Source organism: Coffea arabica, chromosome 10c (genome assembly GCF_036785885.1).
Source record: "Coffea arabica cultivar ET-39 chromosome 10c, Coffea Arabica ET-39 HiFi, whole genome shotgun sequence".
Classification (NCBI taxonomy): domain Eukaryota; kingdom Viridiplantae; phylum Streptophyta; class Magnoliopsida; order Gentianales; family Rubiaceae; genus Coffea; species Coffea arabica.
In genome coordinates, this window is record NC_092329.1 from 53,283,570 (window position 1) to 53,306,110 (window position 22,541).

General features: G+C 35.7%; 3 protein-coding genes and 1 long non-coding RNA gene across 6 annotated transcripts; 1 reads left to right on the forward strand and 3 right to left on the reverse strand.

Annotated features, from left to right (window-relative positions):
• Positions 1 to 1,821: 1,821 nt before the first annotated feature.
• Positions 1,822 to 7,516, reverse strand: LOC113714603 (phosphoribosylaminoimidazole-succinocarboxamide synthase, chloroplastic-like). 2 transcript variants are annotated; one of them, XM_027238528.2, is made up of 13 exons: positions 7,184 to 7,516; positions 5,647 to 6,121; positions 5,059 to 5,160; positions 4,841 to 4,970; positions 4,513 to 4,605; positions 4,343 to 4,431; positions 3,917 to 3,997; positions 3,351 to 3,440; positions 3,122 to 3,211; positions 2,830 to 2,880; positions 2,687 to 2,733; positions 2,480 to 2,537; positions 1,822 to 2,402 (listed from the first exon to the last, which is right to left on the reverse strand). In XM_027238528.2, the coding sequence occupies exons 2-13, from the start codon at positions 5,983 to 5,985 to the stop codon at positions 2,343 to 2,345; spliced, it is 1,230 nt and encodes a 409-aa protein (XP_027094329.1). In that variant the 5' UTR covers positions 5,986 to 6,121; positions 7,184 to 7,516; the 3' UTR covers positions 1,822 to 2,342. The 2 variants fall into 2 exon arrangements, with proteins under 2 accessions (XP_027094329.1, XP_071924551.1); XM_072068450.1 differs by having other exon boundaries at positions 5,647 to 7,516.
• A 5,541-nt stretch (positions 7,517 to 13,057) lies between these two features.
• LOC113714804 (glutathione transferase GST 23-like) lies at positions 13,058 to 15,085 on the reverse strand. The gene is made up of 2 exons (XM_027238882.2): positions 14,311 to 15,085; positions 13,058 to 13,626 (listed from the first exon to the last, which is right to left on the reverse strand). The coding sequence occupies exons 1-2, from the start codon at positions 14,623 to 14,625 to the stop codon at positions 13,267 to 13,269; spliced, it is 675 nt and encodes a 224-aa protein (XP_027094683.1). The 5' UTR covers positions 14,626 to 15,085; the 3' UTR covers positions 13,058 to 13,266.
• A 1,939-nt stretch (positions 15,086 to 17,024) lies between these two features.
• Positions 17,025 to 17,589, forward strand: LOC140016142 (uncharacterized). The gene is made up of 2 exons (XR_011822495.1): positions 17,025 to 17,165; positions 17,298 to 17,589. It is a non-coding gene; the product is annotated as an uncharacterized lncRNA (long non-coding RNA).
• LOC113713290 (phosphoribosylaminoimidazole-succinocarboxamide synthase, chloroplastic-like) lies at positions 17,552 to 21,885 on the reverse strand. 2 transcript variants are annotated; one of them, XM_027236979.2, is made up of 12 exons: positions 21,256 to 21,885; positions 20,650 to 20,751; positions 20,432 to 20,561; positions 20,105 to 20,197; positions 19,935 to 20,023; positions 19,506 to 19,586; positions 18,922 to 19,008; positions 18,679 to 18,768; positions 18,390 to 18,440; positions 18,247 to 18,293; positions 18,040 to 18,097; positions 17,552 to 17,963 (listed from the first exon to the last, which is right to left on the reverse strand). In XM_027236979.2, the coding sequence occupies exons 1-12, from the start codon at positions 21,598 to 21,600 to the stop codon at positions 17,904 to 17,906; spliced, it is 1,233 nt and encodes a 410-aa protein (XP_027092780.1). In that variant the 5' UTR covers positions 21,601 to 21,885; the 3' UTR covers positions 17,552 to 17,903. The 2 variants fall into 2 exon arrangements, with proteins under 2 accessions (XP_027092780.1, XP_027092779.1); XM_027236978.2 differs by having other exon boundaries at positions 18,922 to 19,011.
• Positions 21,886 to 22,541: the final 656 nt, after the last annotated feature.

Below are 22,541 nucleotides of genomic sequence, written 5' to 3' on the forward strand. Positions count from 1 at the left end.
TTTACATTAAGGGTGCGTTTGATTTTACAGAATTGGAATTGAATTGGAATTGAAATTCTATAGAATTAGAATACTATGAATTGGAATTCCAAAACATTGTAATTCTTTTGTTTGAGAAATGTATAGAATTGATACAGAATTCATTTCGAATCCCAAATTCTTTGTTTGGACGGTAGAAGAATTCATTAAGAATTAGAATTGTTTTCATCTAACATTTGCTTACATAAAATTTTTCTTTTTTCTTTTTCCTCTCTAATAAATTTTTAACATTTAGCTAATTGTTACTAAAACTTCAAGGAAAAAACCAATTAGTGCCTTTAATAATTTATTTTTTCTTGCATTTAACTAATTGTTACTAAAGTTTTAAAGAAAAAGCTAATTAGTTCCTTTTCTAAAAAAAATTCTTAATTAAATTATATTAAATAAAATCTAATTACATATTCTAGCTTAAAAAGTACATATTTATCAAGTTAAAACCTTGATATTTTTTTCTAAGTTAGGAACTTTAAATTTTAGAAATTGATTTCGTGAGGGACATAATTACAGCTGGAATGGAGGAGTGGAAAGGGGCGACTCACTCCACTTTATTAATTGCCTTAGGCTCTGACAAAATTAAAAATAGAGCGGGCAGCGGGCAGTGGGCAGTCGTGGTTGGTGTTTCGTGAAAGCAGAGAGATTTTTTTTTTGTTCTCTCTCTCTCTCTCTGAGGAACGGAGAGAGAAGAGAAAAGGGTCTTTCAGTACTGTTACTATAATCGGTGCTGAGATGAATGGAGAGTTTTTTTTTTTTTTTTTTTTACAAAAATATCTTGGGGATTGGGCTGAGGTAAAGGACTATCATGTGAGACGCAGGAGGAAAGTTGATGATAGAGAGTGTAGCATCCGCAAGGAAGGAGGGGAGTACTGCAACTGCAAATGATACTGAGGCAGGAATAATAGATTCAGAGGCAGAGGGAGGGTTACGTTGCAAATGGTACAAAATACAGACTGACCACTGCTGCACCGGCTCTCTCACACTTTTGATTTGAATTGGGGCCGGCCTCACACTGCTCAAACGTCCCTTCGCTCCTCACGGCAATGGAAGTGGCGGCAAAGGTAAAAGCAGGAGGCACAATTCAAGATTAATAGGAAACGAAAGAAAGGAGACCAAAATATAACTCAATCTGTAAATTTCACCCACTCGATGTTGCGGCAGAGGGAGGAAAAGAGGGAGGAAAGGCTTGTAGGGGTTACGGCAGAGGTGCTGGGACAAGAAGGCGCGGCGGCGGCAGCGGCAGAGAACGCTGGAGCAGATGGCTATTTGCTAATGCAGACAGAGGAAGAAGCTAGCTTTGTTTCCTTAATCTAGCTTTATAGTTGACCCGTTTTTGAGTTTTGACCCATTTAAAATCCGCGTGTTGACCCAACAAGAATCTGGCCGTGGAATTGGAATTGGAATTCTTTGGTCCAGCCAAAGAATTGGAACCATGAAATTCCATCGATTTGGAATTGCGATTCGATTCTAATTCTATATGAAAGGTAGGATCCAAACACGAGAATTAGAATTGGGGACCCAATTCCAATTCTAAACCTCAATTCTTTGGGTAACCAAACATACCCTAAGCGAATTGCTAAAAGTCAAGTCATCGTATTTCCGACAATTGCCGGGTCAAATAAGCCGTTCATTTGATTGCTCATATATTCTTATACCTTTGAAAGTTCATATCCCAGCAGATATTATTGCCCCCTCAATAGTGAGATTGCGGATTTATGAATTTCCGGTAGGCCCAAGGATAATAAAATAACACTTGGTTTGCCAATTTAATGGAAATCAGGGACTAAATTTGAAACAAAAATCTACCAATACTAAGCCCATTGTCATGGCTGAATATGACAATGGAACAGAATGGAAATATTTTCTTCATCATTGAATATAACAGTGAACAGAATGGAAAAAATAAGAAAGGAATAATCATTTTCTGCTTGCTCCTCAGTCACCACCACAACATTAGTACCTGCTTGGCTGGTAAGTTCCTCTGGAACCCACATTATGTTTTTTCTTAGTTTCCTATTGCCCCCTCATGGAAACCTAAACGTGCTGTGACCCCAAACAAACCAAGATCGTCAGTCACATTTCAAAGATCCAAAGTAAATACTAGAAGTATGTGTAAAAACAGGTCTTAGCAGCAGGAATCAAGTTTCCATCTACAAACTCAAAATAGGCAAAACTGAGCCATTCATAGCAGTCAGCTAGAGCTGTTGAGCATCATGCCAAATTACAGAAGTACTGATCGCTGCTGCAGCTGTTCCTACTGGTAGAAAATCATGGCATTTCAGCCTTGAACACCTCAAGAAGCTCTGAAACTATAAGAGAGACTTCAGCGCCTGTGAAACATTTTGGGTGATTCTATCATGTATTGGCTCCTGCACGAACACATTCAAGTCATATCGGGATTTAATCTAGTTACCTTGAGATAACAAATCAGTCATTATGATTTTACCTTTGTTGTAGGTATTTCAAAACTTGAATTTGTTATTGTCTCAAACAAGAATATATATCTGTCATTAGAAGGAAATATCAGTAATATGTGTTCACAACTAATAAACTCTGCCAATGTCTTCACTCCATCGAGAAAAACTAATAAGAAATGACTATATATGCCATTATGAGCCAAAAATACAAAAAGGTGAATGAATGAATAACACACCGCCAAGCTAATTCAGAAACCAGTTCTTCTGGAGCATCAGGCAAGACCTAAGCAAGGATATCACCATTTTCAGTTCTGATGAGTAACTTCAGTGGGAATAGCCATTCGAATGATACACAGAAAACTAATTCAAATAGAATAACCTCATCTTCATATGGGTTGCAATGATCATTGAACCATAGCCTCAAGAACTCCTGGGAAAGGTTTAGTATTAAAATATGGGAGTCAGAATGCGACATCATCTCCAAGAGTACCAGTATAATCTTGTATTAAAGAAAAAGCAAGTTACACACACGACATATATATATATAGGCACACTTGATTTGGGACAAATGACTTCTTCTATTATTGGAATGTTGATTTTGCTTTTCGGGTTTTTCGCCTTCCTGAGGTTTTGCTTTTAATTCCAACCTTTTTCCCCCCTCAGGGCATTACCTTGTCAACATTTTCTGGTTCAAGGCCATTCCAAAAGCGTTCTTGATAAGAATGACCAATCCAATATCTACTCGAGTCTGGTGTATGCACCTTCAAAAGAAAATCAGAACACAAGATAGTGTTATAATTACACATGGAAATGTGTGTGAGGGAGTGTAAGAGAGAAAGAGATGCACAGGACACACACAAACACGAGCACTTTCACAAGCAGAGAGAGAGGGAGAGATACCTCATCAACCAAAAGCACAGTACCATCAGGTGCTTTTCCAAATTCATACTTGGTGTCTACCAATATGAGGCCATGTTTCATTGCCACCCGCTGCAGTTAATTATGGAAAAAAAATGGATAAGGAAAGGAGAATTTAGATACCAATGGTAGCTCCACTTCACCACCCCTTGATCATGCTTTCATTTTCTCAAATACTCCCTAGTTTGTACAAATGATCACAATGCTTAGAATTCCTAAGGTAAATATCACAGAGTAACTGCTTCTCCATCATCATTAAATTAGAATGTAGAAAAACTGCTTAATTACAGGACTTCAACATGATTAACCCTAAGTTGCACGCAGAAGGCTCAAGTCAACTTGTGTAACTTCTATCAACATCATCAGATGAAGAATAATTTTAGTACCAATTTGAATGACATTCTGCTATAGTGGACTGATGTCCCTGGCAAATGTTTCCAGAAAACTAAACAAACAAAAAAAGCATGAGTATGCACCATGCCACAACCAAAAAATACTACATGAAAAAAAGGACAAATTTCCCTTAAGAAAAGCCAAAACTTAACTACCTGACCATATTCAAATAACTGTAGTGCCCTCTTACTTGCTTCCTCGTAATCTGCTCTAGACATTAAACCACGTTGAATTATCTGAGATGCAAAATTTTCAGCACAAATAAGTAGTATGATCTATTATTTTGGTTACGACTAAAGATAAGGAAAACAAACAATGCTCATTAATATGTTGCCCAAATTGTGGGCAAAACTGGAATTTTTTTTTTCACAATATCCCACAGAAAATTAATAGCAGGCGCATTATACGGATAAAATAGAACTTCCATATGTAGGGAGCTCAACATGAGAGACCCTTTTTTATGTAGAGCAAGGCAATTCATTCAAATGCAATTGGCCATTATTGTCTCTACTTTATTACACTAGAACTCAACAGTATACACTTGCCTAATGAATGACAAGTTCTATTTAGTAAATGAAAACCTCATCCGGAGTTACAGGAACATCATGATCTGCAGCTTTAGTAGTTGGTGTGAGAATATTTTCTGGTAGCTTTTGGTTTTTCACCATTCCTGTTATACATTCATTGAAGAATCATAAAAACCAGAAGTTACACAGAAGATCGAATTGACACAGTAAGTAACATGTCGCACCATCAGGAAGTACATTGCCACAGTAATTCCGAACTCCTTTTTTGTAGACAGTCCACAATGATGTATCAGTGCTTCCAGTCACATAACCCCTAACTAGAAAAAGAAAACAATCAACAAGTGAATTAGTTTGTGACTCACTATGGAAATGAGAGCCACTTCAAGTCAAAAACTACCACATGGTATCATACTGCTACACAAACACGTAGTTGGAGACAGAAAAATTTGCAGAATATTGCATATAAGGAAAAAAAAATGTGCAGAAGTTAAAAGTAAGATTCATAGAAACAGTTTAAAGAGTGGCATGCTATTATTGTGACTAATATCTCACCAACAAATTCAACAGGAAATACTGAACATTTCTTTGCGATGGTCACATTCTTGTCTGGTGCAGATACAACTGCATTTGGAACAATGTGCTGAGTTTTATTAAACCACCACAAGCTTGTCTCATTAAGCACCTGCCGCAAAACACTCGTTAGCCTCAACCAATAATACGTATTCTTCTGCTTTAATCAGAATATTTTCCGTAGGTTTAGAATCATGTACCAGCCCCTTGAAGGGAATTGAAGCAAGAACTCTGTCAAATGCACTTTGCCGACCTGTTGTTACCAGCACAAGATAATTTCCTTCATCATAAATGTCCCTGACCTTCAAAGTGACTCAAATGATCATTTGAGTATCAGCCATACGAAGAAACTGGAAAGCAAGAGAATCCGCCAATTCAACTTTTTCACCCCCCCAAAACAATCCAGCAGAGCATTACCCACCACCCCCACCCCCGGGCCCCCTGGGGGGCCAGCCGCTGATTAAGTGTTCAACAGGGCTAACCTATCTTTACTCTCACTCGCAGCAACCAACACACAAAATAAAATTTAAAAAAAAATCTTCGCAGCTCTCCCAAACTAAATGACCAACTTTTCTTACTCGCTTTTCCAACATTCATCAAATAACTGAACTAAACATAGCAGCAGACACAGAGACAAGAAGTAAGATATGTGATTAGACACCTCATAAATGATACAAAGTCCATCAAAATACAAAAAACACAAAAAAGTACAATTAAAAAAAAAAAAGGAACCACAAGATTACCCTAAACAAAAAATCGAGTAAAGAAAGGATTTTGGAAACAGTTACCTTGCCTCTGGTTTTGGATTTAAGACCAGGAACGGTTAAATCAAGATGGGTTTCAGATAAACAATTGCTTAATGAGCTCTGGATAGCATTCAAGACTTCATTTCTGCGTTCACTGGTTTTCAAGGCCTCGAGAGAAAGTGGCGGTTGGTGCTGCTGGCTTGATGACATTGATGCAGAGATAAAAATTGATGGAGGAAGGCACTTCTTGGATTTTGTTAGGATGAATTTACGCAAAGAAGATGACGAGACGGATGAAGGGTTTGGATGGTTGATTGGTATGCATTTTGGCGTGAGGGTTTTGGAAGGGTTCAGAGCTCCTCCTATACAATTCTGGGCCATTTTCTTTCCCAAAGTGACAGAACTCCAAACTCTGAAATGTCAAGCTTCTTTTCTATGGGGGGGTTTCCGTTTTCATACAGGTCTGCAATAATTGAGGCAACCCCCAGGAATTAATAGCAGTCTGGGGCACCGGGCGCTGCATCAAGTCCCAGACAAGAGGGTGCAGGTATGTCAGGATCTTGGTTACGTGTTTTGGATTAAACGAAGGATTAATCCGGAGGTACAATTAGCATAGTTATTAAAATCAACCCGGCCATCAACCCGGCAAGAGGACCGGGTTGACGGGTCAGTGGTTCAACCACCGGATCACTAGTCGAACTACCAGGTCAAAGTATATAATAAAAATACTGGATAGCTAAGCAAATTTAAAACTGGAGTATATAATAATAATATAATTAAATAAATATATAAAATTATAAATTACAATTTATAATAAGTATTGAAACTCATACACAATCTGGAGATTCTGGATAGCTAAGCAATCAAAGTTTCAAAGCTTAAACTTCAAATTCAAAGCTCAAATCTCAAGCATTCTCATATGATAGTTCATACTTCAAACTTTTCAATATACAAACCTTATCTAAAAGATTCATACATTCAAAGTTCAAACATGGCCATGATTAACAATCAATTCAACAAATCAATACCGCTAAACATAAACAACAACAATGCAGCTTATCACTTCAATAGGTCATTCTCACTTCATAAACTTTCTCTGCTCGTTTCATGTTACACCTCCCTAAATATCTCTCCTTTTTCATCTTTCTTTCTGTCTTTTAACACTACCTTTTGTATTTTTATCCAATTTCCTGACATTATCCATCCTCAGACTCTATCCCCTGCATACATCCATCTATCTATAGTGCCAGTTCAATTTTTAATTTTCAGCTAATCCTGGTTATATACTTATCTTTCCACTAAAATTCAACAAATAAACAGAAACAGGTGGAAAAAAGGACCGCAATGGATCACTAAAAATCCTGTGCAGAATATTAGCAGTTTTGGGTTGTTCTGATGATTCTCAGGCCAAAAGGGTGTGGAATAAGGTTCAAGAGGCAAATTCAGTTCTCTACAAGAAGCAAAAGGAGTCTGAGGCAATGCTATACAAGAGACAAAAAATCTAGAATATGAGAGGCAAATAGCTTCAGTTTACCATTAATTAAAGCAAAAAAATCTACATGCAATATCGGTTAATTACCTTCAAGGCTTCACCGATAGCTACTGCAAAATCTAGAATTTACAGAATCTACGTAGCTCAGGGCTTGGGGGAGAATCTGAGAAATAAAGGTCCGTCGTCCGTGTTTGCAGCTGGCAAGCACAACGAAAATTGGAAAAGCTTCAGCAATCAGCAGGTCAAGGCTTCGTTTCAGCAAACATAGCGAAATTGTTGCCTGATTTGCTTGTTCATTTCTTCGTATTTTGTTCGTCTCTATCAGCTGCTGGAGATTTGAGAGAGAAGGTGAGAACTGAGAAGTCAGGAGAGAAGTCTGAAGAGATTCAAGAGAGAGAGAAATCAGAAAGACAGAAATCCTTAATTCCCAATTCCATACTTGTAAATTGTAATTCTCACGCGGAAAAGACAATAATGCCCAAGATGGTGTGAAGGGTAAATTAAACAAATTGGATAAAAAGGTCATTCCATAAATATGACAAAAACCTGCCGGTTTAATACATGGTTACATACTAGCCGAGTCTGGCGAGTAAGCGATTCAAGTGCCAGAGTCGATCGATTCTGAACAAGCAAGCTGCAACTCCGATCCAATTATAGAATCAACCCGATTTTATATTCGATCTATTGGGTTGACCGATTCGATCGTCAGATTGGACTGAATTTTATAACTATGACGATTAGTGCACCTTTGGAATGTATGGACGCAAAGTGCATGTACGATTATTGAACCTATGGATGTATCCTTCTTGTAGTTATAAATTTTGTGCGAGTAAATTATAGGAAAATTTGTCAAATTGATCCCTAACATTTACACAAAAAAAATTTTTAGTTCCTAACATTTAAAATCAGCAAGAATAGTCTCTAACGTATAAATTATGACCCATTTTTGTCATAATGTTCGTATTTGCTCATTTTTTCGACTGAAAATAACACACTTTTCTCACGTGGGCATATTTTCAAGGGCAAAATCGAAAAACACACTTGATTTCCCTCCTAAAGCAAAAGTACACCGAACCACCACCCTCTTTTCACCTTTCTCCCTCAAATTACAGCCATAAGAAACCCCCTAATTCTCTGTCTTCGAGCAGGCGATGAATGAGCACTAAACACTAGAGGGCCACAATCCAATCCTGGGTTTTTCCCAACCTTTTCGAAACCGCCGACACGCAAGTATTGGTATAGCCTCAGGAAAAAAAGGTTAGATGGAGAATTTCTTGAATGTACGTCTTCCCAGCAGGGTCGTCATCGTGGCTAGTAGCTTTAACAATCACTACTTCTAGCTTAGGGACCATGTTGCTTGCTACTTTGGTGATTCCTATGCTGGTTTGGTCCTTCACTGTCCCGATCGCCTTTCGAATCGTACTAGGCGCCTTGATTCGAAGCATTTGACGGTTCGAAAGCTGAGAATCTCAACTCAAGACGCAAAAACTAAAAAGAAAAACTTATTACTATCAAACGGGTGGAAGAAAGGAAAGAAATGGAATGATGATTTCTGGGAGAACCCAGAGCTGATCTAGCTGAAATGGAAATGGGGTTTTTGAGTTTGGAGTAACAGGTTTGTTGCTGCAATTTCTCCCTCTTTTGTTCTAGATTTGCTACAAGATTTGAGTTTCGGTAGGTATGTGTATGTGTGGTGATGGAGAGGGGGATTTGGGGAGGGATATGGATGGGTTTTAGAAGGGAGATTCTGAAACGGGAGACTCCTCAGATTATACCTATTAGTTAAGGGATGTCGAGAATTAGAGGGTTTCTTGTGGCCATAATTTGAGGGGGAAGGTGAAAAGAGGGGTGGTGGTCTAGTGTACTTTTATTTTAGAATAGAAATCAAGTGTGTTTTTCAGTTTTGCCCTTGAAAATATGGCCACGTGAGAGATGCGTGCTATTTTTAGTAGGAGAAATTAGCAAATACAAACATTAGGACGAAAATGGATTATAATTTATATGTTAGGGACTATTCTGGTTTATTTTAAATGTTATGGACTAAAAAAGTTTTTTATGTAAATGTTAAGGACCAATTTGGCAAATTTTCCTAAATTATAGAAAGAAAGTGATTATAGAAAATAATGTGTAACTATTTTTTTGGGTAAATTCTAGATTTTAAATTTTTTTATTATTAAGAGATCTACAAGAGAGATATAAAAAGTTAAAAAAAAATAACAACTGAACCAAAAATAGATCAACATAAAAAATGTTAAATAATTTTGATTATTCAGAATCAAAATTTATAATGAGATACATTAACCAAACGAGAATAGAGCATGCACCTATGAGTATTAATATATGTACATTTTTGTTGATCCATTGCGGAATTGGTATGCTCTGGTTATTGAAAAAATCAAATTGATTGCTTGTCATAATCAATTTTTTGTAAAATCTACAGCAGATGAGAACGAGAACGAAGCTCTAAAATGAACAAAGTAAACTAATGGTAATTTAAATTACAAAACCTCCTGAACAAATAAAGTAATGGTTGAATTATAAATAAGACAACGAAACTATTAATTTTTAAAAAATCACAAGCGATGAGAAGTGATTAAGGTTAGGGGTGAGCATTGAATTCGACATTGATAATTCGAAAGTTTGAATTCAAAATTTTTTGAAATTTTGGTATCAGAGAATCTGACCGAATTTAATTTCGAATTCACCAATTCTGAATTCGAATTCATACCAAATTCAATTCGAAATTCGGTAAATTCCGATTTCACCGAATTCGGAAAAATTTATATATTATTATATAATATAAATTTTATTATATAATATAAAATTTATAATATTATATTATATTATATTTTTTAAATTTTATATTACATATATAATATATATATTAAAAACGAATTTAAAATCGAAATCGGTATTTGAATTCTAATTTAGAATGGTGAATTCAAAATTGAAAATTCCGATTTGGAAAACTCCATTACCAAATTTGAACCAAATTCAAAATATATGAATTCGGAATACCCGAATTCAATTCCGATTTTTGATTTACCAATTTCAAAAATTTCGAATTCAATTCGAATTGAGTCAATAAATCAGAATTTTTCGATTTTGCACACCCCTAATTAAGGCTCATTTGCTCATTTTTACTTTTAGTTTTTTTCTTTTTTTTTTTTGCTTTGAATTTGAAATGTTGGTTATGAAAAGTTAAAGTAATTATGGAAAATGATCAAAATTAATTTAAGTTATTGTTTGGTAGAATCTGAATTTTTTTTTGTTATTAAAAATCTAAAATCTATATGCAAAAGCAAATGAAAACACTAATTGTTCAAAACCATAGTATATCTAACTAGGCGAAACAATCAAGCGAAAAAGGGTGAAGGTATCTATGGTTGGGATTGGAATTTGTGAGACATAAGCCTCCAAGATTAAAGCAGGAGGAAAAAATGAGTTAAATTAAAGGGAGAATTAGTGCACAAAATGGACAAGAAAACCAATAACATATCAAACTTCCTAGCAAAATAGGTTCATTAGCTACCTTGTCGTCCCAAAATACTAAATTACTACTGAAAAAGCAGAATAAAATATGTAATATGTTTATATGTAATATGTTTATTTGCTTGTTCTTACTTTTCAATCTTTAAGGTGAGAATGAAACTAATCACTAACATTGCCTACGTATAGAGGTGGCAATTTGTCCCAAGTCCCAATGGGTTACCCATGCCCATTAAGACTTTGTGCGGGATGGGTATTGGAATTTGATATTGTGTTTAAAATGGGACAAATCCCAATTGTACCCATTAATTGATGGGAAATTTTGGAAAATGCTTGGGTACCCATTGGGCTCAAATAGTAAGGGCTCCGTTTGAATTAACTATTTTTGAGGGGTGTTTTTGAAATATTTTATTGTATTAGTGTATATGAAAAATTTTTACTATAAATTTTTTTTAAAATATTTGATATACTAATATGGATGAGATGTTTTTTGAGTTATTGTATATTACTGTAACATTGTATTTGAAAAACTTATTTTTTGAAAAAATAGTCAATCCAAACGGAGTCTTAGATTCAAAAATTATCTTTAACAATTTTTATAGTCATGATTGTATATCTATCTTTTCCTTTATTTATTAATCCAATTTTTGGTGATAATCCTGAGTATAAAGCACTTGCATGTTTATTTAATAAAACTAAAAGAAATTTAATAAATCAAAAATATTAAAATTATATAAAAAAATAAAAAATAAATTAAAGGAAAAAAATATATAGAAAATAAATTTAGGTATTGGGCGGGATCAATCTAAACCCATCCCAAAGTGATCCCGCCCAAGTTAGTCCCAAAAACAAAAACAAAGAAATTCAACTCGAAGTACTCCAAATAAGAAGTTAGCAATACATCATAGCACTTGATCACCCAAAACAAAGTAAAACTTTATGTGAATGTATGTGTGTCTGTGTGTAAAGCTGTGAAGTTTGAAAATTAACACTAAATAGAGGCATCATAATACACTCACAGCATGAAAGGCCTTCTTAATCTCCTCTGTGGTAACATTTCTAGAGACCCCATAGGAATCTCTTTCCGTGGCATTGGAAGGTCCTGCGAATTAATTTGCATGCAGTAGAATCAGAAACATAACACAATTTGGCACAAAAATCTCCACAGAATCAAGGCAACTTTTCACTTTAAATAAAAGAGAAAACCTGTGGCATGAATGAAGCGCTTGAACAATAATAGCCCCCATTAGGAACAAAATCAGCAGGGAACAATAAAATCCTGCAACTGCACAAATCTGAGGAAACATAACTTCAGCGTTAAGACAGCTTACATTTTTACAATACAACTATAGATTTATGTATACAATTTATCTGCACATCTGCTACTTATGGATTCCATACTTAAGACAACTCAAATAAGAAGTAGAAATGCAAACCATGTGGGGAATGCTTCACAGACACATTACCCAACAGTCACTGCAACAAATACATACACATTCACATATTACAGTCAAACAAGAGGATACGAACACACACATATAAGTACACCAAAACACAAGGTGAACAGAGATGCCAGCCTTGCCCTATACTAAACCAAATCAAGGCAAATTAACAAATGGCAACATACAGGCAAAGCCACACCATTCGCTTTATTGAGGGTTTTATCACAAGAACTCAAATTCAAGTTCAGTTGAAAACAGCAACAGCATAACGTCCAAAAGCAGTGAACCATATTTTAGACTGCTGTCGACATCTTGGTAGCTTTGAGATAGCTAACCGACTACATTGTGCCTGTTTCATGCGTAGCTGCCAACTAAAGAACGTGCTACCCATGCCAGATAAATGTCTGAATTGCTCTCTTTTTGGCAAAAGCACATATTCTGAACTCTTTTCTCATTTTCATTTCGGAGATTTGTTGATAGAATTGTTTAAATCTTCTCCTCTGATGCCAGAAATGTTGCAGCAAAGTTTCCCCTTCGTTCATGTTTTTCACTCTTTGTCGTAAGGATTTCTGGAAGAATTTTGGCTTCCATTTATGTCCCATCCGTTAATCCTGGTATAACTTATCTCCAAATTCTGGTTTTTCTGATTCGGGATCGAATCTTCTGCTCCGCAATATCTTTTTGCATCAGTAATCTGAATTTGTTTGTGAACGAGTTCATGGTAATGCTACAAGCTTGCTTGTTCCATTAGCAATTTCTTTTTGCCTTCTTATTAGCGATTTCTCTTTTTCTTCTCTTCTTTTTCCGCCAGCTAGTTGGGTTTTGGGGACAGGGGTTGAGGTTGGTGTGTGTATCAAACTACCAGCTTCACAACACCAAGTCAAGTATTCTGTCTCCCCTGCGAGAATTGATTTTGTTCATGGGTGACGAATTTTGCTTAAACATCAACGGCGGGAAGGGGGACATATTCTTTCTCCCCCTTCCCGGATAAACAAAGAAAGCTTAAAATTTTTTTCATGCTGCCACATAATATCCAAAGCTGATGGAAGCCAATAATTCTGAATAACATCTCATAACACACATGGTTTAGTTGCATAATTTACTTATCTGCTAGCACACAACTGCCTGTTTCTCATCAGAGTATTTTATTCTGCTATAGCTGGTGCATCGTTGATCTTAGTAGTAGACTTAGACAAATCATATGCAGGAACCCGTGAATCGAATTGACAGTGTTACACTTCAATTTGATACAACTGCTATCAGCTTCTCACGCATACCTATCATGTGCTTGAACACTTTGTCGTGAGGTGGCATTAATTCTTTCATGACTGGATCTTCAAGGACGTAATCAATCCATGCAGCGAGCACAGGCATACTTTGCTGATCAATGAGTTGTATCTTTAAAGCTTCCTGCTCGATTCTAGCCAAGTATGCAATCCAGCCAATAGCAACATCTGCAAAACCTATCTTCGTGCCTCCAAAACAGCGTTTCCCATCCAGTCCACTTTCTAGGGTCTTCAGATGTTCACGAGCTTCTCTTACACCCTTTTCCAGCTCCTCCCCGACTTTGGAGATTGTTCCTACCAGTGCAGGCACACACTGGAAAGAAAAGATTCAAAAAAAAAAAAAAAAGGAGCTCTGTAAATGAAATCAACTTCAGCAATGTGTGAACTTGGAATCTTTACAGGGAACATTAAATATTCTTTCTATATTGACTCGCAAGTTGCGATATAAAAAACTGATATATGATACAACCTGTATTATTAAGCTGGTTGCTTCTAGTGGATTAGTCTCATGATGGATATAAGATTACAAACGTTGACACATAATTACAGGATAAATACGACATCAATGCCACCCAATTGGTGACCAGCTGCTTTAATCTGTATATGGCTGAAAGCATTCACTTAACTTCCACTAACAGGGAGAGAAAAATTCACACCAAATTAACCTTCAAGCCCAAAACTCATCACTAAATTAATCAATTTGATTGCTCAAATACTCAAAGAGAGATACTTTCGGGACAGATCTCATTGCCTCTCGGACTAAGACTTTAAGTTAGATACTCACAAATCTCACTTGGGAGACAAAACTTCATAAAGCTGGTATTAAATTGCTTTGTGATCACAGTATGCTTAAAATTTGCCTGAAATATACATCACAGCAAGGGAAAAATCTCTGGACTACTCAGTCATCCTTGCGCTCCAACTAAAATATTAGTATTCATATTTTCTACTGTAAACAGTACGAATTGTTGTGATCTGCAGAATTATGCCTTCTTACCTTCTCATCAACAAATTTGGCCCAAAAGCGCGATCTAGCTCTTTCATAAGGATCTTCAGGGAGGAGTGGATTATGCTTCCAAACTTCATCGATATACTCCAGTATTACGAGGGATTCTGATATTGATTTCCCGTTGTGCAGCAGAACTGGAATCTTCTTATAAACAGGATTGCTCTGCAAGAGCAGGGGGCTCTTGTTTCCAAGATCTTCTTCTTGGTACTCATATTCAATGCCTTTGAGTTTCAACGCCGACCTAACCCTGAGTGCAAAAGGGCTTCCCCAGTATCCCAGCAATTTGACACCCTCTCCTGCCATTCTCGAACCTAAAGCTTAGTGGCAAGCAAAGCTTCTCAGTCTATCTCAGTAGTGTTACGCTGCAATTTTTTTACTTGGTTCACCCACCTAATAACAATATCCCTGCAATTTTAAAGGCTTGACAAGAAGACTCAAAATGATCCTCCCTGTTTTAGTGCTGACCAAATAGGAGAATATAAGCCAAAAACTTCTTGTGATGTAACCAAAAGATGTGGACGGGATGACTTCCAATAAGCGAATAGGTAAAAGTCAAGTCATCATATTTCCGACAATTGCCGGGTCAAATAAGCCATTCATTTTTTTTTTCTGCCAAATGGTAGAAACACACACACACACGCACCCATGTACACTCAATGACGCAGGAAGCATCGAGAAACCGGCTCAACAAGAGCGATCTAAGGGACTCACAGAGAAATCCTATCTAGCTAATTGGTGATAGAAAGGACTTTTCATGAATCTTAAATTCGGAGTAAAGATCTCACGATCTTTCGATGCGGGATGGTGCAAACCCAATCCCTCCACGCACACCCTTGCAGAAGAATCTGATTTTTTTCTGCCAAATGGTAGAAACACACACACACACCCATATACACACAATGACGTAGGAAGCATCGAGAAACTAGCCCAACAAAAGCAATAGGGATAATTGCATAAATCTCCCCTGAGGTTTCTGACATTTGCACTAATCTCCCTTGTGATTTGAAAAATTACACCGACCTCCCTTGAGGTTACTAATCCTTTGCAAATTTAGTCCAAACAATTAAAATATTATTTTAAGAAGTGAAATTAGAATTTTATACCAGATTTGCCCTTTGTGCTACATATCCAATGAATAACAAAGTATTATAAATCAATTAACAATTAATAAATTTTAAGAAGTATAATTTATGGACAAACACGCATTACTCATTTAAAGTACCAACTCTTTACGAGTATTTTACTTTCAAATATTTAATTTATGATAAATGTATCAATATTTGTAAGTAAAATTCAAAAATTGTTATAGTAATATTCTTGCAAAAAGAAAATCGATAGGTTATTTATTTAATATAAATTAAATATTTTTAAAAAATAAAATAAAATGGCCTATAAAGTATTAATTTTTTATGGCTTTCATCCATTACACGAGTAAAGTATTCGTTCTTTATGTGCATTTTATTCTGAATCATTTAATTTATGTTAAATACATAAATATTTGTAACTAAAATTGAAAAAGTGTTATATTAATATTTTTACTGAAGAGAGATTGGTAGGTTTTGTATTTTAAAAAAATTAAATATTTGAAAGTAAATACAAATCTGTATTTGAGAATAAATATTTGTATTAAATTAAATGTTTGAAAATAAAATACCCTTAAAGAACCGGTACTTTAAATAGTTACCGACTCTTTATAGGTAAACACGCATTACTCATTTAAAGTACCGGTTTTTTAGGAATATTTTACTTTCAAACATTTAATTTATGATAATTATATAAATGTTTGTTAGTAAAATTCAAAAAGTGTTACAGTAATATTCTTGCAAAAAGGAAATCGGTAGGTTATTTATTTAATATAAATTAAATTTTTTTTTAAAAATGACCCATAAAGTATTAATTTTTTATGATTTTCATCCATTACATGAGTAAAGTATTGGCTCTTTATGGGTATTTTATTTTGAATCATTTAATTTATGTTAAATACATAAATGTTTGTAACTAAAATTGAAAAAGTATTATATTAATATTTTTACGAAAGAGAAATTGGTAGTTTTTGTATTTAACAAAAATTAAATATTTGAAAGTAAATACAAATATGTATTTGAGCGTAAATATTTGTATTAAATTAAATGTTTGAAAATAAAATACCCATAAAGAGCCGATACTCTAAATAGGTAATGCATATTTGTGTATAAAATATACACCTTAAAGTTTATTAATTGTTAATTGATTTGTAGTATTTTGTCATTCATTGGACACGTAGTACAAAGGACAAATTTGGTAAAAAATTCTAATTTCACTCCCTAAAATAATATTTTAATCGTTTGGGCTGAATTTACAAAGGATTAGTAACCTCAGGGGAGGTCAGTGTAATTTTTCAAACCACAGGGGAGGTCAGTGCAAATGTCAGAAACCTCAAGGGAGGTTTCTCCAATTATCCCAAAGCAATATAAGGGAGACATTCATTTGATTGCTCAGATTTTCTTAATTTCGCACAAGATGTCGCTATGTGACCGTACTTTTGAAAGTTCATGTCCCAGCAGATATTATTGTGCCCCTCAATACTGAGACTGATTGCTGATTTATGAATTTCAGGTAGGCCCCCCGGAAAATAACTAGGGACTAATTTAATTTAATGGAAATTAGGGACTATATTTGGGGGAAAAAAATCTACCAGTAGTTTAGCCAAAAGACTAGGCTTTCTGATGAGATTGGAACTATGGGGTGGCATGCTCGTGGTGACTGGTCTCGAGCAACGGTTCATGGCGCCATCCATGTTAACCCCAACAGGGGCGATACATATCCATTTCCTAAGCCTCATGCAGAAGTGCCCATCATCTAATGTCTGCTTCTTGTTTTGTTTTTGGTTATAAAACTCGAATGCTACAATATTTTTGCACGTACGTTGGCTTGAATAAATCAGAAAACAATTTATAGGTAATTTCACGTTTAAGTTTGATGATGTTTTAATGCAGGAGAATGGCGGAAGAGAAGAGTGATGTAATGGAATCCTGAGGCCCAAACAATTCCGATGCTTTCTTGGTGATCTTTATCCATGCTCAAAACCAGGTATCTGGCCAGGAATTTTTGGAATTTCTCTTATTTTGTGTATTAGTGAGGACGAGGTTAACCGCTTAAAGTGCTTAGGAATATCCAATTCTTGGCCGAAGCACGTCTCTTTCATCCAAACTTCTACTTTCTTCATCATTGACTGTAACAGAGAACAGAATGGAAAAAATAAGAAAGGAATCATTTTCTGCTTGCTTCTCAGTCACCACCACAACATTAGTACCTGCTCGGCTAGAAAGTTCCTCTGGAACCCACATTTTGTTTTTTCTTACTTTCCTATTGCCCCCTCAAAGAAACCTAAAAGTTCTGTGACCCCAAACGAACCAAGATCTTAGCACTAGGAATCAAGCTTCCATCTACAAACTCATAATAGGCAAAACTGAGCCATTCATAGCAGTCAGCTAGAGCTGTTGAGCATGCTAAATTACAGAAGTGCTGATCGCTGCTGCAGCTGTTCCTACTGGTAGAAAATCATGACATTTAAGCCTTGAACACCTCAAGAAGCTCTGACACTATGACAGAGACTTCAGCGCTTGTGAAACATTTTGGGTGATTCGATCATGTATTGGCTCCTGCACGAACACATTCAAGTCATATCGGGATTAATCTAGTAACCTTGAGATAACAAATCAGTCATTATGATTTTACCTTTGTTGTAGGTATTTCAAAACTTGAATTTGTTATTGTCTCAAACAAGAATATATATCTGTCATTAGAAGGAAATATCAGTAATATGTGTTCACAGCTAATAAACTCTGCCAATGTCTTCACTCCATCGAGAAAAACTAATAAGAAAAGACTATATATGCCATTATGAGCCAAAAATACAAAAAGGTGAATGAATGAATAACACACCGCCAAGCTAATTCAGAAACCAGTTCTTCTGGAGCATCAGGCAAGACCTAAGCAAGGATATCACCATTATCAATTCTGATGAGTAACTTCAGTGGGAATAGCCATTCGAATGATACACAGAAAACTAATTTAAATAGAATAACCTTATCTTCATATGGGTTGCAATGATCATTGAACCATAGCCTCAAGAACTCCTGGGAAAGGTTTAGTATTAAAATATGGGAGTCAGAATGCTGTAACATATCCAAGAGTAACAGTATAATCTTGTATTAAAGAAAAAGCAAGTTACACACGCGACATATATATATAGGCACACTTGATTTGGGACAAATGACTTCTTCTATTATTGGAATGTTGATTTTGCTTTTCGGTTTCTCGCTTTCCTGAGATTTTGCTTTTAATTCCAACCTTTTTCCCCTCTCAAGGCATTACCTTATCGACATTTTCTGGTTCAAGGCCATTCCAAAAGCGTTCTTGATAAGAATGACCAATCCAATATCTACTCGAGTCTGGTGTATGCACCTTCAAAAAAAAATCAGAACACAAGATAGTGTTATAATTACACATGGAAATGTGTGTGAGGGAGTATAAGAGCGAAAGAGATACACAGGACACACACAAACACGAGCACTTTCACAAGCAGAGAGAGAGGGAGAGAGAGAGATTATCATTTACCTCATCAACTAGAAGCACAGTACCATCAGGTGCTTTACCAAATTCATACTTGGTGTCTACCAATACGAGGCCATGTTTCATTGCCACCTGCTGCAGTTAATTATGGAAAAAAATGGATAAGGAAAGGAGAATTTATATACCAATGGTAGCTCCACTTCACCACCCCTTGATCATTCTTGCATTTTCTCAAATACTCCCTAGTTTGAACAAATGATCACAATGCTTAGAATTCCTAAGGAGGCAGTTCTTCTAATAAATATCATGGAGTAACTGCTTCTCCATCATCATTAAATTAGAATTAGAAAAACTGCCTAATTACACGACTTCAACATGATTAACCCTAAGTTGCACACAGAAGGCTCATGTCAACTTGTGTAACTGATATCAACATCATCAGATGAAGAATAATTTTAATACCAATTTGAATGGCATTCTGCTGCTATAGTGGACTGATGTCCCTAGCAAATGTTTCCAGAAAACTAAACAAATGAAGAAAGCATGAGTATGTACCATGCCACAACCAAAAAAAACTACATGAAAATAAAAAAGCAAATTTCCCTTAAGAAAAGCCAAAACTTAACCACCTGACCATATTGAAATAACTGTAGTGCCCTCTTACTTGCTTCCTCGTAATCTGCTCTAGACATTAAACCACGCTGAATTATCTGAGATGCAAAATTTTTAGCACAAATAAGCAGTATGATCTATTATCTGGTTACGACTAAAGATAAGGAAAACAAACAATGCTCATTAATATGTTGCCCAAATTGAGGGCAAAACTGGAATTTTTTTTCACAATGTCCCACACAACATTAATAGCAGGCGCATTGTACAGATAAAATAGAACTTCCATCTGTAGGGTGCTCAACATCAGATAGACCCTTTTTTATGTATAGCAAGGCAATTCACTCAAATGCAATTGGCCATTATTGTCTCTACTTTATTACACTAGAAATCAACAGAATATATACACATGCCTAATGAATGACAAGTTCTATTTAGTAAATGAAAACCTCATCCGGAGTTACAGGAACATCATGATCTGCAGCTTTAGTAGTTGGTGTGAGAATATTTTCTGGTAGCTTTTGGTTTTTCACCATTCCTGTTATACGTTCATTGAAGAATCATAAAAACCAGAAGTTGCACAAAAGATGGAATTGACACAGTAAGTAACACATCGCACCATCAGGAAGTACATTGCCACAGTAATTCCGAACTCCTTTTTTGTAGACAGTCCACAATGATGTATCAGTGCTTCCAGTCACATAACCCCTAACTAGAAATAGAAAACAATCAACAAGTGAATTAGTTTGTGACTCACTATGGAAATGAGAGCCACTGCAATTCAAAGACAACCACATAGTTTCATACTGCTACACAAACACGTAGTTGGAGACAGAAAAATTTGCAGAATATTGCATATAAGGAAAAAAAATGTGCAGAAGCTAAAAGTAAGATTCATAGAAACAGTTTAAAGAGTGGCATGCTATTATTGTGACTAATATCTCACCAACAAATTCAACAGGAAATACTGAACATTTCTTTGCGATGGTCACATTCTTGTCTGGTGCAGATACAACTGCATTTGGAACAATGTGCTGAGTTTTATTAAACCACCTCAAACTTGTCTCATTAAGCACCTGCCGCCAAACACTCATTAGCCTCAACCAATAATACGTATTCTTTTGCTTTAATCAGAATCTTTTCTGTATGTTTAGAATCATGTACCTGCCCCTTGAAGGGGATTGAAGCAAGAACTCTGTCAAATGCACTTTGCCGATCTGTTGTTACCAGCACAAGATAATTTCCTCCATCATAAATGTCCCTGACCTTCAAAGTGAGTCAAATGATCATTTGAGTATCAGCTATACGAAGAAACTAGAGAGCAACTATGTTATCAGAGAATCCACTGATTCTACCATTTCACACCCCCCCCCTCCCCAAAAAAAAACAATCCAGCAAAGCATTCCCCCCCTTGCTCCCCCGGCCCCCCAGGAGGCCAGCCGCTAATGAAGTGTTCAACAGGGTTAAACTATCTTTACTCTCACTCGCAGCAACCAACACACAAAATAAAATTTTTAAAAAAAAAAGTCTTCGCAGCTCTCCCAAACTAATGACAAACTTTTCCTACTCCCTTTTCCAACATTCATCAAATAACTGAACTAAGCATAGCAGCAGAGACAAGAAGTAAGATATATGATTATATGCCTCATAAAGAATACAAAGTCCATCGAGACACAAAAAACACAAAAAAGTACAATTCAAAAAAATAAAGAACCACAAGATTACCCTAAACAAAAAATCGAGTAAAGAAAGGATTTTGGAAACAATTACCTTGCCTCTGGTTTTGGATTTAAGACCAGGAACTGTTAAATCAAGATGGGTTACAGATAAACAATTGCTTAATGAGCTCTGGATAGCATTCAAGACTTCGTTTCTGCGTTCACTGGTTTTCAAGGCCTCAAGAGAAAGCGGCGGTTGGTGCTGCTGGCTTGATGACATTGATGCAGAGATACAAATTGACGGAGGAAGGTACTTCTTGGATTTTGTTAGGATGAATTTACGCAAAGAAGATGACGAGAGGGATGAAGGGTTTGGATGGCTGATTGGTATGCATTTTGGCGTGAGGATTTTGGGAGGGTTTAGAGCTCCTCCTATACAGTTCTGGGCCATTTTCATTTCCAAAGCGACAGAACTCCGAAGTCTCAAGCTTCTTTTCTTTGGAGGGGGTTCCGTTTTCAAACAGGTCTGCAATAATTGAGGCAAACCCCGGGAATTAATAGCAGTCTGGGACACCGGGCGCTGCGTCAAGCCCCAGACAAGAGGGTGCAGCCGTGCAGGTATGTCAGGATTCAGGATCTTGGTTGTGTGTTTGATTAAAGGAAGGATTAATCAGGAGGTACGATTAGTGTAGCCATGGAATGTAGGGACACAAGGTGCATGTACGATTGTTGAACCTATGGATGTATCCTTCTTGTAGTTACTATAAATTTTGTACGAGTAAATTATAGAAAGAAAGTGATTATAGTATAGAAAATACGTAAAGAGTAACTATTTTTTTGGGTAAATTCCAGATTTTAATTTTTTATTATTAAGAGATCTACAAGAGAAATATAAAAAGAAAAAGAACCAAAAATAGATCAACATAAAAAATGTTAAATAATTTTGATTATTCAGAATCAAAATTTATAATGAGGTACATTAATCAAACGAGAATAGAGCATGCATCTATGAGTATGATCCATTGCGGAATTGGTATGCTCTAGTTATTGAAATAATCAAATTGATTGATTGTCATAATAAAACAAAAAAATTTTTTTGTAAAATCTACAGCAAACGAGGATAAAGCTCTAAAATGAATAGAGTAACTAATGGTAATTTAAATTACAAAACCTCCTGAACAAATAAAGTAATTGTTGAATTATAAATAAGACAACTAAACTATCAATTTTTAAAAATTCACAAGGGATGAGAAGTGATTAAGGTTCATTTGCTCATTTTTACCTTTAGTTTTTTTCTTTTTTTTTTTGCTTTGAAATGTTGGTTATGAAAAATTAAAGTAATTATAGTAAATAATCAAAATTAATCTAAGTTATTGTTTGGTAGAATCTGAAAATTTT

Excerpts from the sequence above, each read along its gene's own strand:
- LOC113714603 (XM_027238528.2), bottom strand. The coding sequence starts at position 5,985 with ATGGCCCAGAATTGTATAGGAGGAGCTCTGAACCCTTCCAAAACCCTC. Across the intron at positions 3,998-4,342 it reads TTCCTGTAACTCCGGATGAG|ATAATTCAACGTGGTTTAAT; the intron begins GTTTTCATTTAC and ends TTTGCATCTCAG. Across the intron at positions 3,441-3,916 it reads AGTTATTTGAATATGGTCAG|CGGGTGGCAATGAAACATGG; the intron begins GTAGTTAAGTTT and ends AATTAACTGCAG.
- LOC113714804 (XM_027238882.2), bottom strand. The coding sequence starts at position 14,625 with ATGGCAGGAGAGGGTGTCAAATTGCTGGGATACTGGGGAAGCCCTTTT. Across the intron at positions 13,627-14,310 it reads CCAAATTTGTTGATGAGAAG|TGTGTGCCTGCACTGGTAGG; the intron begins GTAAGAAGGCAT and ends TTTTCTTTCCAG.
- LOC113713290 (XM_027236978.2), bottom strand. The coding sequence starts at position 21,600 with ATGAAAATGGCCCAGAACTGTATAGGAGGAGCTCTAAACCCTCCCAAA. Across the intron at positions 18,441-18,678 it reads AACCAGAAAATGTCGATAAG|GAGTTCTTGAGGCTATGGTT; the intron begins GTAATGCCTTGA and ends AACCTTTCCCAG. Across the intron at positions 17,964-18,039 it reads TTGAAATACCTACAACAAAG|GAGCCAATACATGATCGAAT; the intron begins GTAAAATCATAA and ends GTGTTCGTGCAG.